Source organism: Mobula hypostoma, chromosome 1 (genome assembly GCF_963921235.1).
Source record: "Mobula hypostoma chromosome 1, sMobHyp1.1, whole genome shotgun sequence".
NCBI classification, from domain to species: Eukaryota; Metazoa; Chordata; class Chondrichthyes; order Myliobatiformes; family Myliobatidae; genus Mobula; species Mobula hypostoma.
In genome coordinates, this window is record NC_086097.1 from 157,949,978 (window position 1) to 157,967,898 (window position 17,921).

At 41.7% G+C, this 17,921-nt stretch overlaps 1 protein-coding gene across 12 annotated transcripts in view; it reads right to left on the bottom strand.

The window, feature by feature from the left end:
- adgrb1a (adhesion G protein-coupled receptor B1a) overlaps positions 1–8,163 on the bottom strand; it is a 566,941-nt gene extending 558,778 nt beyond the window's left edge. For all 12 annotated transcript variants that reach the window (XM_063058411.1, XM_063058402.1, XM_063058383.1 and 9 more), the window contains exon 1: positions 7,274–8,163. In XM_063058411.1, coding sequence (XP_062914481.1) covers positions 7,274–8,006 — 733 coding nt within the window. In that variant the 5' untranslated portion in view covers positions 8,007–8,163. The remainder of the gene's footprint in view (positions 1–7,273) is intronic.
- Between the last annotated feature and the right edge of the window lie 9,758 nt (positions 8,164–17,921).

A 17,921-nucleotide genomic window follows, 5' to 3' on the forward strand; every position in this document is an offset into this window, starting at 1 on the left:
GTCTCCCCACTCGCTGGGAAAACAGAAACACCTCTTTCTCACTTATTAGGGAGAGAGAGAACCTGTGGTATGTCGAATACCGGGTGAACAATGTAGTCTTTGGGGTAACTGCAAGTCTGTGTCTTTATTACTGCTTTGCTCACACTTGAGTGCTCGGTGGCGGGTGTCAATGCACCTTTTTTTGCCAGTGGGGGGAGGGGATTGTTGCTTGCTGCAGTTTACACGCAGGAGGCGAGAGCTGGTGGGGGATTTCGGGGTTCTGACATTTGATTGTCGTTCATTCTTTGGAGCACTCCTCTGCTTTTGTAGATGGTTGCAAAGTAAAAGCATTTGAGGAGGTATATTGTATACATTTCTCTGACATTAAATTGTTATCTTTGAAACCTTTGAAACAACGCCCATAAAAGTTTGCATATATTCAGCATGGCACCAAAACGTCGACAAAATTCTGTAGATACACAGTAAAGTGTAACCTAAAATGTTGCATTACAGCCTGGTACAGAAATACTAATGCCCAGGAATTGAAAAGTCTATTGAAAGTGGTAGATACAATCCTGTCTATCACAGAAAAGCTCTCCATAACATTGAGCACATTTACAGGAGCGCTGCCACAAAAAGGCAACATCTACCTTCAAGGACTCCACCATCCAGGCCATGCTCTCTTCTCACTGCTATGATTGGGCAGAAGGTAGAGATGCCTGAGATCCTGCACTGCCAAGTTCGGAAACCATTATTACCCTACATTAGGCCACTGAATCAGTGAGGATAACTTCACTCATCAGAACTCTGAACTGATTCACAGCCTACAGACTCACTTTCAAGGACCCTACAACTCATGTTCTCAATATTACTCATTTTTGCTTGTCTTCTTTTGCACATTGGTTGTTTGTTAATCTTTATGTATACTTTTCATAAATTTCACCATTTATTTCTCTATAAAAGCCTGCAACAAAATGAACCTTAGTGTAGTATATGGTAGCCTATACATACCCTTGGATAATAAATTCACTTTGACTTTGATGTGGAATTGCCCTTTTCCAATGTTAGAATGGTGTCATCTGCCATCTTCTGTTGGGAATTCTTTGAACATAGCAGTGGGACTAATGATGTCACTGCTGGCCAAGCGGCTGTCAGACCAAAGACTCCAAAGAGACAGCAAACCAGGAAGCAAAATTAAAAAGGAATCGTCTGTACCTACGTGCCTTTGATGCTGCTGCAATGCTCTAATTGTACCTGGACCTCAGCATGGTTGTGCTCATGACAAGAAATTTGACGACTTGAAAAACCTAATTTTTACAAATTCTTAAGCATTTAGAGAGCAAAACAAAAATTAGTGCATGATTTGTAATAAAATATATCTTAAGTAAACACAAAAATAAAGAAACATTTTAATTACTTTCAAATCTGCGATTTTGAGATAATAGTTTATGAAGGTATGCAGCTCAATAAATGCACAACCTGAGTATCAGAAACAGTGGGGTTTATTTGCGGCTCAGTAAGCATTTGGAATCTCATTTGCATCTCATTTAGCAATGCATAAAGTTTTCAATTAACTAATAGTGTGACAAGTGCAAAAAATTTTGCTGTTCACAATAAGTTGGTGAATGTGTGACATATTTCTGAGCGCAATACAAATTAAGTATCAACAACAACTTCTGATTTTCCACATTTAAACGTGAATGTGGAAGAAAGAAGTTGCAGACAGATGGAAAATGCTAGGAGTTTCACTGCTGTTAAACAAAATCCTGAACAATGGGAAGGACAGTATAGAAGTGGCTTAATATTCAATTATCCCAAACAAATCTTCTGGCAATATTAACTATCAATTATTTGTTATGTTATGGTTTCTCCCAATAAAGTCATCTCAATAAATTATAATCAATTGATTTAGCTACATTAGGGTTAGAGTTATACCATTAAGAACATAATGAAGTACCCCGAAGTCTTCTAAAAAAGACAAACAGAAATTAAAATTAGTCAAATATGGATGATCAAGAACTTATTAACAAGGTAGGATTTAAGAAATACTGTAAAAGGAAGAAAGGGAGGTAAAGGAATTTAAGAAGGGCATACCAGAACTAACAGAGGCAATTTTCACACCAATTGGAAATACCAGTGATGAAACCAAACATATTACGTATCAGTGCCATTACTTTCCTGCAACATTACAAATAAGAATTTAAGAGGGAGCAGAGGAAAGGGCATTTGAGCTGCTCCTAGCTGATCTTCCACCATAATTCCATTCTCCTTTCTTTATCTTCATTTCCCATGACACTGTTAATGTCTAAAAGAATGATTATGAGTTCCACATTCTTAAAAAAATTGCAATAATGCATGGGAAAAAAGTTTCTAATCATTAAATTTGCATGATTTGGTTTTGTTATACACGATCTTGTGTTTTTATGTTGCACATTGGTTGTCCACCCTGTTGGGTTCTATTGATTCTATTGTGTTTCTTGAAATTACTGTGTATTTATTATGTTTCCGGCATTCCCCTCCTCCACCATTGATACTGCCGGAGTTTCCCTTCCTCCACCTTTAACGCTGCCCTCACCTGTATCTCCTCCATTTCCCAAAGATCCGCATTCATATCAACCTCTTGATGCCTTAACAGTAAAGGAGTTCCTCTTGTCCTTACCTACCAACTCATGAGGTTCCGCATCCATGCACCATCCTCCACAAATTTCACCATCTCCAAAAGGATCCTACCACCAAACATATCTACCTTCCACACCTCCGCTTTCTGCAGGAATCACTCCCTCCATGATTCTCTTGTCCATTTGAGCCTAATTCCCAGCACTTATCCCTGCAAGTGGCCAAACTGCTACATCTGTCCATTCACTTCCTCCCTCACCTCCATTCAGGGCCCCAAACAATCCAGGTGAGGCAACACTTCACCTATGACTCTGCTGGGGTCATCTATTATGTCTGGTGTTCCCAATGCAGTCTTCTCTATGTTGGTGAGACCAGTCGCAAATTGGGAGTCCGCTTCATCAAGGACCTCCACTCCATTCTCCAAAAGCATAATTTGGCAGTTGCCAAACATTTTAATTCTCATTCCCATTCCAACATCTCAGTTCATGGCTTTTTCTCGTGCCAAGGTGAGGCCATTCTCAGGGTGAAGAGCAACACCTTATATTCCATCTGAGTAGCCTCCAGCCTAATGGTATGAATATCGATTTCTTCTTCTGTTGCCCTCTTCTCACCTGCCTGGGTCACCTTCTCTTTCCCCTTCTCCTATGGTCCATTCTCCTCTCCAATCAGATTCCCCCTACTTCAGCCCTTTACCTTTTCCACCCACCTGGCTTCACCTCCCCCCACCTTTTTCTTCTGCCACCTTCCCCTTCCTTTCCAGTCTTGAAGAAGCGTCTCTGCATGAAATGTCAACTGTTTATTCATTGCCATGGAGGCTGCCTGATCTGCTCAATTCCTCCAGCATTTTGTGTGTGCTGCTTTGGATTTCCAACATCTTCAGAATTTCTTGTGTTTATCAGTTGCTGTGATTGCCCACAAGAAAATGCAACTCAGGGTTGTATGTAGTGACATGTATGTACTGCAATAATAACTTTACTTTGAACTGCTTCTTTCTCCCTTGTATTCCTCGCCTTGCATGAAATCAACTCTGAACCACAATCTCATGGTAGAAGTTTCATGTAATTAAACATTCACTGCATATTTATTCCACGGAACAACAGCGGAAATTGTACTGGAGCCTTTATACAAAGACCCACCTTACATGCTATTTTCTGCCACTCCACTAACACATTGTATAATATTTTCTCTGCCAGGTGACTCAATCCTAGACGTCAGCATCTATTAAGAGTTACCAAATCATGCACAAGACTGCTGACTTGTTGCAGTAGATAATTGACCTTACAGATGGACTTAAATATTTCACTTGGCACCCCACCCTACCACATTAAAATTCATATAGTCCATCGAATTACTTTACATAAAGAGCAGAATCTGTTCAGTCAATTGTGACCTCTTATTTTAATCAAAAAAAAAGTTAATTCATAATTGATTGACATGCCAGGATTTTTTGATAAGGTTACAGGAGAATACAGACATGTGATCCTGCAAAAGCAATTGAGTGAAAGATGTAACTGCAGTGGGCATGATTCAATCCTGACTGGTGCCAAATTCACAGACTGCATTCCTATCAACTAAAATGGACAGAGGCTATAACATTCAGCAACTGCTTGAGCAGAACAGAATGAGAACACCTCCCTGATCTTTCTTTCTCTCACTCTGGTTTCACACCAACAATCCTGCATGCAATAATTCCAAGTGAAAGGAAGACACCACCATTCAACCTGTTCCCTGCATGTTTCCTCTCTGAGAGAATGATGAGATGAAGCCCTGCCTGGAATCATGCTCACCAGTCTCAGCCTGGGACTATATTGTATTATCTTCATGATAATAAGGACGATGCAAGTTTTAATTTTTTTTCTACAATTCTCCAAACATAACACAAAGGGTAATTTATAATAATATTTGATTGGACGATTAATTAACATACTATTGATAACTTTGTATAGTGTTAAACCTTCCTGACTGGCTCCTATAGTTGAGCATTTACCAGTTTCTACCAGGTGAAGGGCTAACAAAGAGCTATTTATTGTGATGCTGCACTCACTGCTGACATGATGTGCTGTCCCCAAGTTCACAATCTTTAGCTTTTTGCCAAATGATTTCCTTCCATTTTATAATAAGCATGTTTATGAAATTATCTAGTAGCAGCGGGAAGTACTCATTACTCAAGAACAAAGCATCCAATTGAAGATTCGGCTGTGAAAAAAGAGCTGCTGGAGGAACACAATAGGCCAGGCAAATCTGTGGAGGGAAATGGACAGTCAGTGTTTCAGGTCTAGACCCTTCATCTGGACTTGTAATAATTCAGGTGGCAATAATTTCACACAGCCAAAGCACACGTTTAATTTAATCTACCGTTAGTTGCAAAATGACAACTGAAAACAATCATTTCACAAGATGGCTTGAAAAAGTGCAAAGAGCCTCCTCCTTTGCTCTGGAACAAAAATCACTGCCCTGAAGATACTGGAGAGTTTGGTGGCCAATGACAGCCAGCAACAACACAAATAATACAATTTGCTGATGCCAATCCAAAGTAGTGGAGATAAGGCGGTGAAAGGCGCTCCTTTCCTCCGCCAGCCTACAGGTCACCTTTGGGCAGGGTGTACAGCTGGTTAGCCCCCCCTCCCCCATCAGGTTGACGTGATGCCATGGGAGCAGGTGGTGGATGGTCGTATGAGCGCTGGTGCTTATCACAGGTCCTCTTTACTTGACCACTGGCTCCAGGCGTACATCCTCTGAAGAGTATCGCTAATAGCTGGGGTCACCCGTCTTGTAAAGACTCTGCCCAGATGAAAGCAATGGCAAATCACTTCTGTAGCAAAATTTGCCAAGAACAATCATGGTCATAGATAGGCCATCAACGCCCACGTCAGACGACACGGCACATTACCAGAAATCCGAAGTAGTAGACGCGCACTTCCAATAATTTTCACATCTCCTGTTTTCATATTGTTATTCACACCATTATTATGAGACGTCTAAAGCATTCCTAATCTACTACAGTTTCTATGCTATAAATCATGATGTCTCTCTCGACAAATAGCAACGTCGTGTACATGTGGTGGAAGCTGAAGTGTTAGTACGAATTCATAATTATCCTTCTGGAATGGTCCTAAAAACGTCGCCGTTTTATTGCACCACAATACAAACAGTAAAAGAAAGACATGTTTGGCGTTATAACAAATAAAATGTAATATCATGTACCACCTGTCCTGGTCTTATACCCGCGGGTATTGTTAAAGTAATGGAAATCCCTTGCAGGTGCACTGAACAAATAAACCGGAAGGATATAATCTAAGATTACAACGCACTTCAAAATAAAAGTTAAATGTATATAGTACGAGATTTTTGTTATAATATTGACTTTGAGGCTTATTTTAACGTTTGCCATCTAACTGCGACATGTATTTAAACACTGAACTGAGTCGTTCATTTGCTTCCGTGTCTGTTTCTATTCCTTCACCGTACGTATATTTACCGCACCTTCCTCCCGATCTGCGGTAAGATCCAAGTTTAGCGCGTTAATTTTGTCTATTCTATCCACAGAAGAAACGTGGTGCGCTGCGTGATTTAAGCTAGGTGTTCGACACCGTCAGATTCTACAGTCCTGTATTTAGTTCTTTGTTGTACATTTGTCACGCACAGTTTGGTGACTGGCGTCTACAACATCACGGGAATGTAGTGAAAGTCAGTGATCCGAGAGGAATCGGTACAAGAGAAGCAGCGATTTGAAGGAGCTAATAATGAGAAAGTTGCAGCATTCTTAATGACTGTATTTTATAACTTAGGGAAGTTGACTTAATTAAGGGAGAAACGCCAGACAGTAATATTTAATCACACTGAATGCTGTTCTGTACAGTGTCTGTACGCCACCCTTGGGTAGGAACTGAATGCCAACAATCGTCATTCCTAAATCAGGTTTTACACACCAAAAAAAAGGTGTACAGGTATCGTTATTTTCTGAATCCCGTGACCTTTAAGCGTCTATACTAGTTGAGAAGTATGCAGAAGATAAATCAAAATATGTGATTTTCCCACAAGTCTGAGTTGTTTTCAAACGATTACAACACCCCCAGCCAAAGAACAAGTAATGATTATTACAGGAAGAGAAAGGCGCATCTGCAAAAGAATCAACAAGTCAATTCTAACGGTCGGAAAGTTTAACTTAAAACTAGTTGACAGAAATACCAAACTCGGATGATACAATCACTCTAATTGCAATCAGGTGGATTTATGGGTCCAGTGAGAATAAAACTGAAATGGATTGATTTAATTGTATGAAATAGTACCTTTAACTTGCACACTGAATGATAAATCAGCGAGCGACCCTCTGATAATGCTCAATTAAAGCTTGTATGCCCGCCTCTAACGGGTTTCCCGGCTGATCGTTGATCAATAACACCTCAACGTCTTCACCTCCAAACTAATTGACCATTCGGTCTCTATACAGCTCAGAATTCAGAATCAGGGCCAGTGGAGGTCCCGTTTATTGAAATAATCACTGCATTTCAAGGCAATTGATAAGAAGCTCCTTTGTTAATACGCGTAAAAAAAACTGCAACAGGAAATTTTAAAACAAGCCCCGACATTTCAAGCTAAAGCATCAATCTAAACGAGCCCTTGTTGTTTTTACTGCTAACCGAGCCTCGAGGAGAGTACGGCGGTTACGTTCACTTACCGGCAGAATCCGCATCGATGCTGCCTTTGGGGTTCTTGATGCAATGCTCCAAGTAGACGCCGTCTTTCAAGCAGCTATCTCCCTTCTTATTCAAGCCCAACATTTCAGTGGACTGACCCATACTGTCGGCCCTGGAGCACTGACAGGGGGTTTGCATGATGCCGCAGGGTCGGGCGCTGGTACTGATGGCCAGACAAGTCTCCAGCCACTTGCAGAGCATCTGACAAGCCCCTTTGCTGGGGTTTCTGTTGCCTACCACTAAATATTCGGCCGTGAACTCCTTGTCTTTGATCCTGCCGCCTCTCCCCTTTGCCCGGCCAAAGACACCCCCTGAGACCTGCTTCATTTGCAGGTACTGCTTGCTGGACTGAAGGAAGGCATAACGGACCGTGGAGTCGCAGAGCCTCAGCACTTCGTCGAAGCTCTCCATGCCCAAATAGGTGCGGGTGCTTGTCAGAAAAGAATCGTACTGGTAGGTGCGTATCTGGCGTCTCTCACATATATTACTGGTCTTGGCTACCTTCATGTACAGCGTGTATCTCCTCGGGTCGGGGTTCTGGATAATCCAGGAGCAGGCAGAGTTGTTGGAAGCAAAGACCATTGAAGAGGAGAAGTAGCCGAATAGTTTCCCCTGGACCAGAGTGGTACAAGGGGTTTGGCCGGCGTCAAACCCGCTGACAGTCCACAGCGCGGCGGCTAAAATCACAATCACCGCGGAATCAGTGATCCTCATCCTAGGTCGGTTATCCCAAGAAACGCCAAAGAAATAGCAGCAACAGCCCAGATCATGGACATAACAGGACCGACTTTTACAGAAAGACACCAGCAGATGATTTCATTGCAATCTTTGTAGTTTTGTCCTCGGTCTCCCCCTTGTGGTAAATTCCTTGAAATCGTATATATTTTCTTTTAAAAAAAAACCCTAGTCCCAAAAGGAATACCCCTCCCCGGCGCTGTATGAGGCCACAGTTTATTCGGTGTATTCGCCAACTAATTTACAAATTAAACACAAAATTCTGCAGACGTTGACACTTCAGACAGCCCGTCAGAAATGAATCTGAAATGATAAAAAAAAAGACAGGTATCACTTTCTTTTAATGCTCTCGGATTTCACGAATTCTTACAATATCATTTGGAGTCATTCTTTACGAGCTTTGTTAGCAGACTTTTGACTATTTCTCATAACATTTTTTCGCGTGGGGGAAACGCTACCAGAGCGTTCCATCAGCTTAAACCGATGATTAACCCCTGTCTAGTAGTGGCCACTTCAAAATATGCATCCTACAATAAACTTGGTCTCGTACAGATTAATCTGCACCATATGCCCTGGCCATGTCTAACTGTACTTGAAATGCGTCCTCGCATATTTTCAAACATTTTTATAATAACACTGATTAATGTACAGCTATTTTCTCCTGATTATCGGGTAAACATCCAAAAAAACTAAATGCCGTTTACTGACTTACACACTGCAGTTATTAACTATTAAAAAGGCATTTAGTAAACCTCGTAAAGCGTTCCAATAAACAGAGATTTTCCTGTTATTCAAATGTAACTATTTAACTTATCAAAGCCACCATAGTTATTCTAGTTTATGGATAAAACCAACAGTTTAAGCAAAACGTATTTTTAAAGATCAGGTTGCAATTATTTCGAAATATTCTGAGATAAATACAATCTTTGTAGTTTTGTCCTCAGTCTCCCCCTTGTGGTAAATTCCCTGAAATCGTATATATTTTCTTTTAAGGAAAAGCCCCTCGTCCCAAAAGGAATACCCTTCCCCGGTGCTGTGTGATCCGCGGCTGATTCGGTGTCTTCACCAACTAAATTAGAAATAATACACAAAATTCTGTCCTATGCGCTTTATACTATAAAACCCGTAATGTAGAATTCGCAATATGATAGACAAGGTGCATTTTGTATGTACTATACCGTCAGTAGTCACAGACTCGGCCTTCTGTGGCTTGCGTGCTGACTGAGCACATTGATCTTTTAAATTCAAAATTGGGATTTCGCTTGGATTAATTGTTTTGCCACTGCCGTCTTCTCTCGTGGATATATGTAAATTGTAAACTCAGATGGTCTTTCAAGATTTTGCCCAATTTAAAAGCACACATTTTTTTAAATGCTTGTGATTGACAAGAGTAGTGTCAATTAACAGTGCTCGTTCTTACAATTACTTCCACATCATATCTTCCACAGAAATGAAGCTACCTTCTTGTTTCATCGGGACTCATTTTGGATTGCGTGCACTGACTTTGTTCCTCTAATAACCTGCTGGACTGTGACAGATACAGGAACCTGTGTCCCCTTTCGCTTCGAACCACCCCCCCCCCCCATGTGGCTGTGTCATTCCCTGATTTAAAAGGAGACGCGCATCAGGGAAACATTAAACCCGTGAAAAGCAATGTAATCCCTTAACCTTCTAATAGGGGGATAAACATCGTGACTGGTACCTGCGTGAGAGAGAGTGGTCTACGATTTGCTCGGTTATACCTATTTTAACCTGTGCATTGACGGCACATTGTTCTTATCGCTGCCGGGTTCAGACCAAGACGCGCTTCCCCCCTCTGGGAATTGTTCGCTACGAGTCTATCAGGCGTTCAGCATTCGAACGACTGATTGCATTTCATCTCTCGTAATCCTGAGACGTGCTTGTGCAATACCTATGCAGATCTCCGTTCATTTGCGCGCGGTGGAGCAGCAGTAGTTTAAGGGGATGTATAGGGCGGGAGCTTTGGTGACTGAGGTTACTGGACACAGGACCACTGGTGTCCATAATTTGGAGCTCCTAGGAGATTGACGGTTGTTGGAGATGAACAACGCAAAACACAAGGGGGGTGGAGTGTGAAATATGCAATGTATACAGCGGGGTGTGGAAACAGATCGCATACTGACTCATAATGCATCAACATATTGTTAAAAGTTACTGTGTTATAACAAAGCCATCTGTACGAACTGAAAGAGAGGAGGCAGTGTGAGGCGGCAGTCTTAGCATTGGAGTGTTTGATGGGCGCATTATTAAGACTGTAGAGTGGTTTGCTGAGAACGCGTTCTTCCGTTTGCCCGTATTTTAAGCAGAACATTGCGTTTATTGAAGATAGCAACCGGCATTTTATTTTGTTTTTGAAGATTGAAGCTAATAGCATGCAGGTGTTAGTGGAGAATGGACTATTTGTGGCCGTCAAGGCTGTGACTGAATACAGATCGTTGTCACCCTGCTCCGATTTGGTGAGAGCTGTTTGCTGAGGAGGTGCGTTGCATGCAAGCAGCCAGTTTCGCTTCGGCGAAACCTAATGATCAGGAGCTTGCTAGATTTAATTTATTATATTTGCTGCGCGGTTTCGCTCCTAAACGACGGCATGTCGTCGGTTAGAAGCGAAGTCCATTATGAAGCAGTGGTCCGACGGGGCACATCGCCCCCACAATCTCCCCCGATATCTTCTAGGTACCAAGGTGCTACCGCTCGCTCCCATTTAAGTGACATCCAATCCTTGGCGAAGGAGTTAACAGAACCGAAGTGACTCAAACTCAGTGAAAGATTCTTAGCGTCACGTTCTGCCTTGGTGGCTGCTAATTACTGTGTAATTATCCCCAATTATTTTATTCCAATGCAGACCAACTTAGTTGGTCCTATCTGTTACTAAGAAACGACTGCGTTGTTACATGTAGTTGGGGATCCCTCTGGCATGCTGCATCACAACTAATGTCTAACAGGTTTACACCCTGAACCACAGTTTTCTCCCAGTAGTAAGAATCACAAAGTCTGCTTTTTGATCCAATGACACGATAATGCGTCAGATTAATTGGCTGTCAGTGGGTTAGGGATTATTGAAATGGTGTAATATAAATGTGTTGTTTAATATAAACGGGACGCATTTCACTCACTGTGTCGCTGGAGCTGGTAGAAGTGAAGCAGATTAGATCTTGCTATCAGCTATATGCGATTAACCCCTGATCTGTTGAATTCATTTTGGAGCAGTATTTTAACAGGCTGACGACCAAATCGTGCAAAGTGACACTACAATCAAATAGGCCCAGATAGGGAATTAGAGGGGGGCATGGATGTTCATTTTAATAACTGGGATTAAAGCTATACAATGATCAGCATCAGAGTGCATAAAAGAATCACGCCGTCCCGAGTTTTGCAGTTTACTAATTGGATAGATTTCAGAAAACGGTTCGGAGCGCTGAGTTGTTTGATAGTCCACACTTCTAACGATTACTGTTTGAATCTAATAGTCCCCAGTGAACGTTGCACTGACCATGAACCTCTCTGCGTCGCCCATTGCTAGAGGGATAAGCTAATTCAGCAAAGACTTGCAGAGTCGAGAGATTCTTTAGGTGACATTCCCAAGACATCGTTTGAGCGCTCGGACTCGAGAAGTACACGGACCATGATAGGAGCGTCGTTGATATGTGTGTGCGCTCTCCAAAAACATCAGTCCGTTATCCTGTAACGATCTGGAACGAGGGCGGTCTAATATCCACTTTCAAACGAGCACGCTGTATGGTTTTGCTGCACCGATTCTACCAGACATTGTCACCTGCACATTCCCCCTTTAAAGGTGTCTGCTTAAATGGTGTATTTGGTGACAGAGCTTCTCCCTCTCCCCTCAGAAAACCCCAGCACGCTGTATAAAGTGGATGTGCACAGACCCATTTTTAGAATAATATACATAACCTGTAGGTATTTCCGTGTCATCCTTACCTCAAAGTTTCTGAGCAAATATTTACACCTTTTCTCCTGGTGCATTCACCAGCAAGCTCCGCGTAAACAGTAGGATGATGACCACCATGGTTTGCGGCTGGGATCCCCACACGCACACAGCCACACACACAGGCTGGAGTAAAAGGAAGGTTTTGTTTCAGGAAAAAAAAAGAAACGGGGAGTTGGGGGGGGGGGTATCTGGAGGCAGAAAGGAGGGGGTGGTGGGAGATCGTTCCTTTGATTAATCCGAAAGATGCAACAGTCCAAGTGCCTCGGAGTTTAGATCCAAGATCCGCGCTGGCTCCCCCGACTATCGATGTATCCTTGTGGGAAAGTGGTGTTGGAAGGGACGGCTGGGGTAGGAACTAGAAGTGGCGGTGAGGTTGCAAAAGATCTGACAAAGCGTCCTGGTCTCCTTCTGATTTCCCACCTACTGAAAGCAGAGCGTTGTAGCTAAGAGCGCAATAGTTACGTCAGGCACCCACAGCTTTCCCAATCGCGCGTTGGAGGAGGAAAACTCTACCAAGGCAATATATAAAAAAGCAGCGGAATCGACTGGGTCGACTAGGAAGCGGAGCCGACCTAAGCCGCGGAAAACCGAGGAAGCCCACCCCCACCCCCGGTCATTTCTCCGCTGTGTTATCCACACACCGCCACTCCGGATTTCTTTTAAACAGTCTGTTTTCCTTTCGTCATCTCTACATATCTTTGCTATTTTGCGAAATGGAAATGCGAACAAAATTCTGAGACCACTCATATTCCATTTCCAGCGCAGTTTTACAGGACAATTATCGCTGTTCACCCAGCAGGTTTATCATTAAACAATATAACCGACTGCAATGCAATTTGTGCAGTCTATTTGCTTCAGACACATGTCTGATTCGCTTTCCATTACCGGACTAGAATCTGGATTTTATAGCTCTCCATCTGGTTGTAGTGTTTAATAAATTTACAGTCTGAGGTAGATACGCAAAGGGAGACTCATGCTACGGTCATTTAAAACCACGTTCCAATGCTGATCCAGTGTCTTTTCAAACACCTTTATTAATTAAAAAAAATCACCGCAGCCGAATTTCCAAAGTGGGGGCCTCCAGAATTGCTTTATGTTATCTAATGTCTCAAAGCACCCTGCAGTTTGTGGGCACATCATCCATTTTCAGGGTAACAGTAATTGGTTGTGTTCAGCCAGTCCAGGAAGGTCTTCATCCCTAAACTACCCCACCCATTTTTCCTCTTCCAGGTCTCCCCTGCTCCTTCCAACCGGGGAACTATTCCAACGGCTATCGCTATTGAAACGCTCATTTAGGGGGAGCGTGGAATTTTCACAGTGGAACTGGCCACTCGGATTACTGGCGCTGAAACTCCCGCAGCAAAGCAATCCTGAGCGCGCAAGTTCCCCATCCACTCTTATAAGGGAAGTTATAGCCGCACCAGCTGTCTCGAGTGGGACAAACCAGGTATGATCTGTTATTTTATTAGTCTAAGTATCGTTACGCAAGTGCCTGAGTAAAAGGCAACCTGAATGGCACAAACTGAATGAGTCCGGACTCATCCCGATCCGATTTATCTTAAACACAAGAGAAGCTGCAGGAGCTGGAATTCCAGAACAACACAAACAGCGTGCTGGAGGAACTCAGCAGCGAGGGAAGCATCTATGAAACAGTCAGCATGTCTGGCAGAGACCACTCTCCACGAATGGAAAGGAAGGGGAAGAAGCCAGAATAAAAAGGTGGGGGGGGGGAGATGGAGGAGGTGTTTGATAGGTGAAGCCAAGTGGGTGGGAAAGGTAAAAGGCTGGAGAAGAAGGAATCTGATACCCTACAATTCAGACATATGAATGAATTTTCCTCTTCTCTCTCCAGCGCAATATGTGGCAACCAAAACTGCGCACAGTGCTCATATCCTGTCTTACTCGTGTTTTGTAAAGTTGCAACATAATGCTCCAACTTTTGTATTTGATGACCCAAACAATAAAAGCAAGCATGCCATGTTCCTTCTTCACTATCTTCTTGTGTTGATACTTCTAGGGAGCTGTGGACTTGAATCCCAAGGTTCCTTTGTCAAACAACAAAGTATCTGTATTTTATTAGCATATTGTGGCTGTTCTCCCCCTTTTGACTTCTCATAATTCTCCACCTCACACTTATCGGGATTAAATTCCATTTGCCAAGCTTCCTTACTATCCACAACACCCCTGACTTTTGTGTCATTGGCAAACTTACAAATGATACTACCTACATTAACATTCAATTGATTAATATGTATCCGGCAAACCACCAGTCACAGATTTCCAATCTTTAAAGCATCCTTCCAGGATTACTCTCTGCCTGTATCACCATGGATAATTTTGAGTACTACAGTATAATGAGCAAAACAAAAGATCTGTGAATTGACAAAGTTTGTCAATCAGTAGTATTAACTTGCCTCTTCCTTTCCAGAGATGCCAGCTGTTTAAGTACCTCCAGGAATTATAATGTTTATTTTGAATTCCCAGCAACCAGTTTATATTGTGTTTGTGCATTTTAAAGAGTGGTAGTGGTAGCCGGTTTCCACAGAGTACATCCCTACAATAATATTGATATCATGACCTGCTTTAGTTATATTCAGGAACGAATAGAGTCATAGTACTATAGAGTAATAGAGCATGGAAACTGGTCTTTCAGCACAAATGGCATCCTCCTCACTAGTTTCAATTGTCCATGTTTGGCTCATAACCCTCCAAGACCCTTCACTCTAAGTACCTCTACAAATGTCACTTCAATATTATCATTGTTCCCACCTCAACGACTTTCTCTGGCACCTCATTGCTCATTGCTCATATTCATTGCTCTCTAGTTCTGGACTCCCAACCCTGGGAAAAGACAATGACTTTCCACCTTATTCAAACCTCTTGTGATTTTACAAACTTGTGAGGTTATCCCTCACTCTCCTGCCTCCAAGGATTTAAGATCCGGTGTGGCCAACCTCTTCCTATAACTTGGACCCTTTGGCCCAGTTAGCACCCTTATATATCTCTTCTGCACCCACTTCACCTTGACAATGTCTTTCCTATAACAGGACAACCAAAACTGTACACAATATCCTACATGCAGCCTCACCAGTGACTTATAACTGCAACATAATGTCTCTACTCTTCTGGAAATTTGCCAGTGGCTAACTGTTCCTTTGTTTTTAAATAGAGTCACCCAGTTGACCCCAGCTTGACCCTACCCAATGACTTCAAATTTTGCCCTGCTCCGGTTCAGGACATTAATCTGTAGACCTGTTCTATCTTTTTCCATATCTATTTTAAAGTTAATAGAATCATGGTCACTAGACCCAAAGTGCTTCCCAAATGCCACCTCAGTTATTAGGTCTGCCTCATTCCCTAAGAAGAAATCCAGTGTTGCTCCATCCTGAGTAGATGCCTCTAAATATTGCGCAAGGAAACTGTCTTGCAGGCACAATACAAATTCTGTCCCATCAAGGCCCATTGCATTCTGGGTGCTCCAGCAGATACTACCATCTTTCCACTGATACCACTCTCAAGTCCCATACACTTACCAATCTAGTCCAAACCCATACTAGTGGCAAAAACAAATTTCACCGCTAGGATATTGGTCCCCCTCTGGTTGAAGTACAACCTGTCCCTCTTGTACAGGTCACCTCTACTCCAGAAATGACCCCAATGATCCAAGAACCTGAATTCCTGCCCCCTGCATCAACTCTTCAGCCACACATTCACCTGGTCTATCTTTTTTTTCCTATACTCACTAGAAATGGCACCAAGAAGAGGGCATATTTTGAAGAAGCTAACTTAAAGCAACAATGACATGATATACTGTCTACTATACCATACTCCAAAATGGTACATCAGTGCTATAGAGTATCCACACAAACATCATGTCTATTCCTTAACAATTACATGTTTCCACTTTCTACTCTAATGTAGGTTCTGCAGTTTCACTTACCAGATAGAAAGATCTCTGCTCTATCTTTTATTCAACTGTGAAAAGCAAAGCCACTTACAGGCAACACCAACTATGACCTATGCAGAGTCCTACGGACATGAGTCACCCTCTCCAATAGAACTTCTTTGTCGAAGGACTGGATGAATTCACTCACGCTTCATCTAACGTATTTCAAATTTGTTATGTGCCTATTTCAGATAGCTATTCAGAAATTATCTTTCCAAGCACTCAAAGCTTCCAGTATAGATGGAGAAACTTTGTGGAGCTGAATATTAAATTTAAATTAAGTATCTGGTCTATAATAGACTTCTGTCTATTAAAGTACATATCTTTAAAAATCTAGTGAATGTTCCAAACTTTTCCTAGACAATATCTTATGTCTGTTGCGTTGCTGGATCAATACTTCCTGCAGAAATTATTACCGGCAAAGGACCTGAAATTGAAATCCTTCTGGAGGTCACTCCGGAAAGTGCCTATAGACACTTGCTTCAATATTGTGTAGTTTTCACCCTTGTAGATATAAAAAGAAATGGTGAATGGTTTCTGCCATCTCATGTTTCTATTAGCTCTCTTCAATGTGGTTTATTTGCCTTTTTCTTATCGCTTCAGATATCTAGCCTTTAACCTTGTAAATGAATAGCATTGAATCTTTCTAATTTGTGACTCATTTACTCCTCATTGAGAAAGACAGAGAGGACAATGGAAGGGATTATCAGAATACAATGGATTCCACTTAATTGGGGCACATCTGGACCAGTATATTTTGGCCCTATTAGGTGGCTATCCCAATTAACTGTAGCTTCATGGAATTAGTTAAAAGGATAAAAGACAGATTACTGTTTAACTAAAATATGATATTTGTATTTCAATGAAATACAGAACAAGTTAGAACACTACCAATACCTCTGTAGTACTATAAAATGGTGTATTATTTCCTAATAGTTATTGTCAGAGGTATTCATCTGCTGTGTTTTTTTTAATGACTGTAAATGAACAAAATCAGCACAGGCACCTAGTACCGATAATTTGCTGCCTTCATATAATATTTTAAACAATTGCATCCTCCAAATCTTCATTTTCATTGTAACATTCAAGATGATTTTCGATACCTTCATAATTACTAACTTGTTAATGTAGTAAAATCATTTTACTTTCACTCACTGCTGTTTCTGGCATCTCTAAGCCTGAATGCTTGAAACGGCAATAGCAAAGCAGTTCTGAATTGTTTTACTGCTTATTTCTCGACAACTATCAGTGACAAAGATCACTGCTTTTTGAACAGAAGCACACTGAAAACTGATGGTTCTAGGCATGGACTAGTGTCTAATGGCCACACAAGTGCTCACAACTGACATTACTCAGAAACTATTCGGCAACAGTATCCTGCACCAATTAAGCATCATAATGCCCCACATAAATGGCTGCCCAATTAACCAGAATCCATAATATTTATTTTCAGCTCCACCCAGAGCTTCTGCAAGAGGTGGTAACTGGGTCAGTTATGTCATAATTGATACAAAAAGACATGTTTATATCAATTATGACATTCGGTGTTCTTTGAATGCATGGTATTTAAAATATACCATCTATTCAAAGCTATGTATTTATAGATTTAAAGCAAAGTACCATGGATTTAAGATGCTAACTGCAGGCTGTTCTAGTCATCATTGTAGCTTTCCCCACACCCCTCCACAGGCCAATCTACCTTACATATCCTCTAGAAAGCAGTCCCAACTGCTTCTAACATGTCAGTTTGTCATCCCTATGTAATGAGTCTATCGTCTTCCCAGAATATATAAATAGGTTTGGCTCAGATTACCATGTTCTAGTAACAAATTGATCTCCTCATTTGGGTTTGCACTTTCCATTTATTCAGTCTCTGTTTCCCTCACCTGAGGCCATCTGACACCCTGACAATTTTGCATTTTCGCTTTCCATCTGTATCCTCCATCCTTCACTATATCTTCTTCCAAACAGCTATCTAATC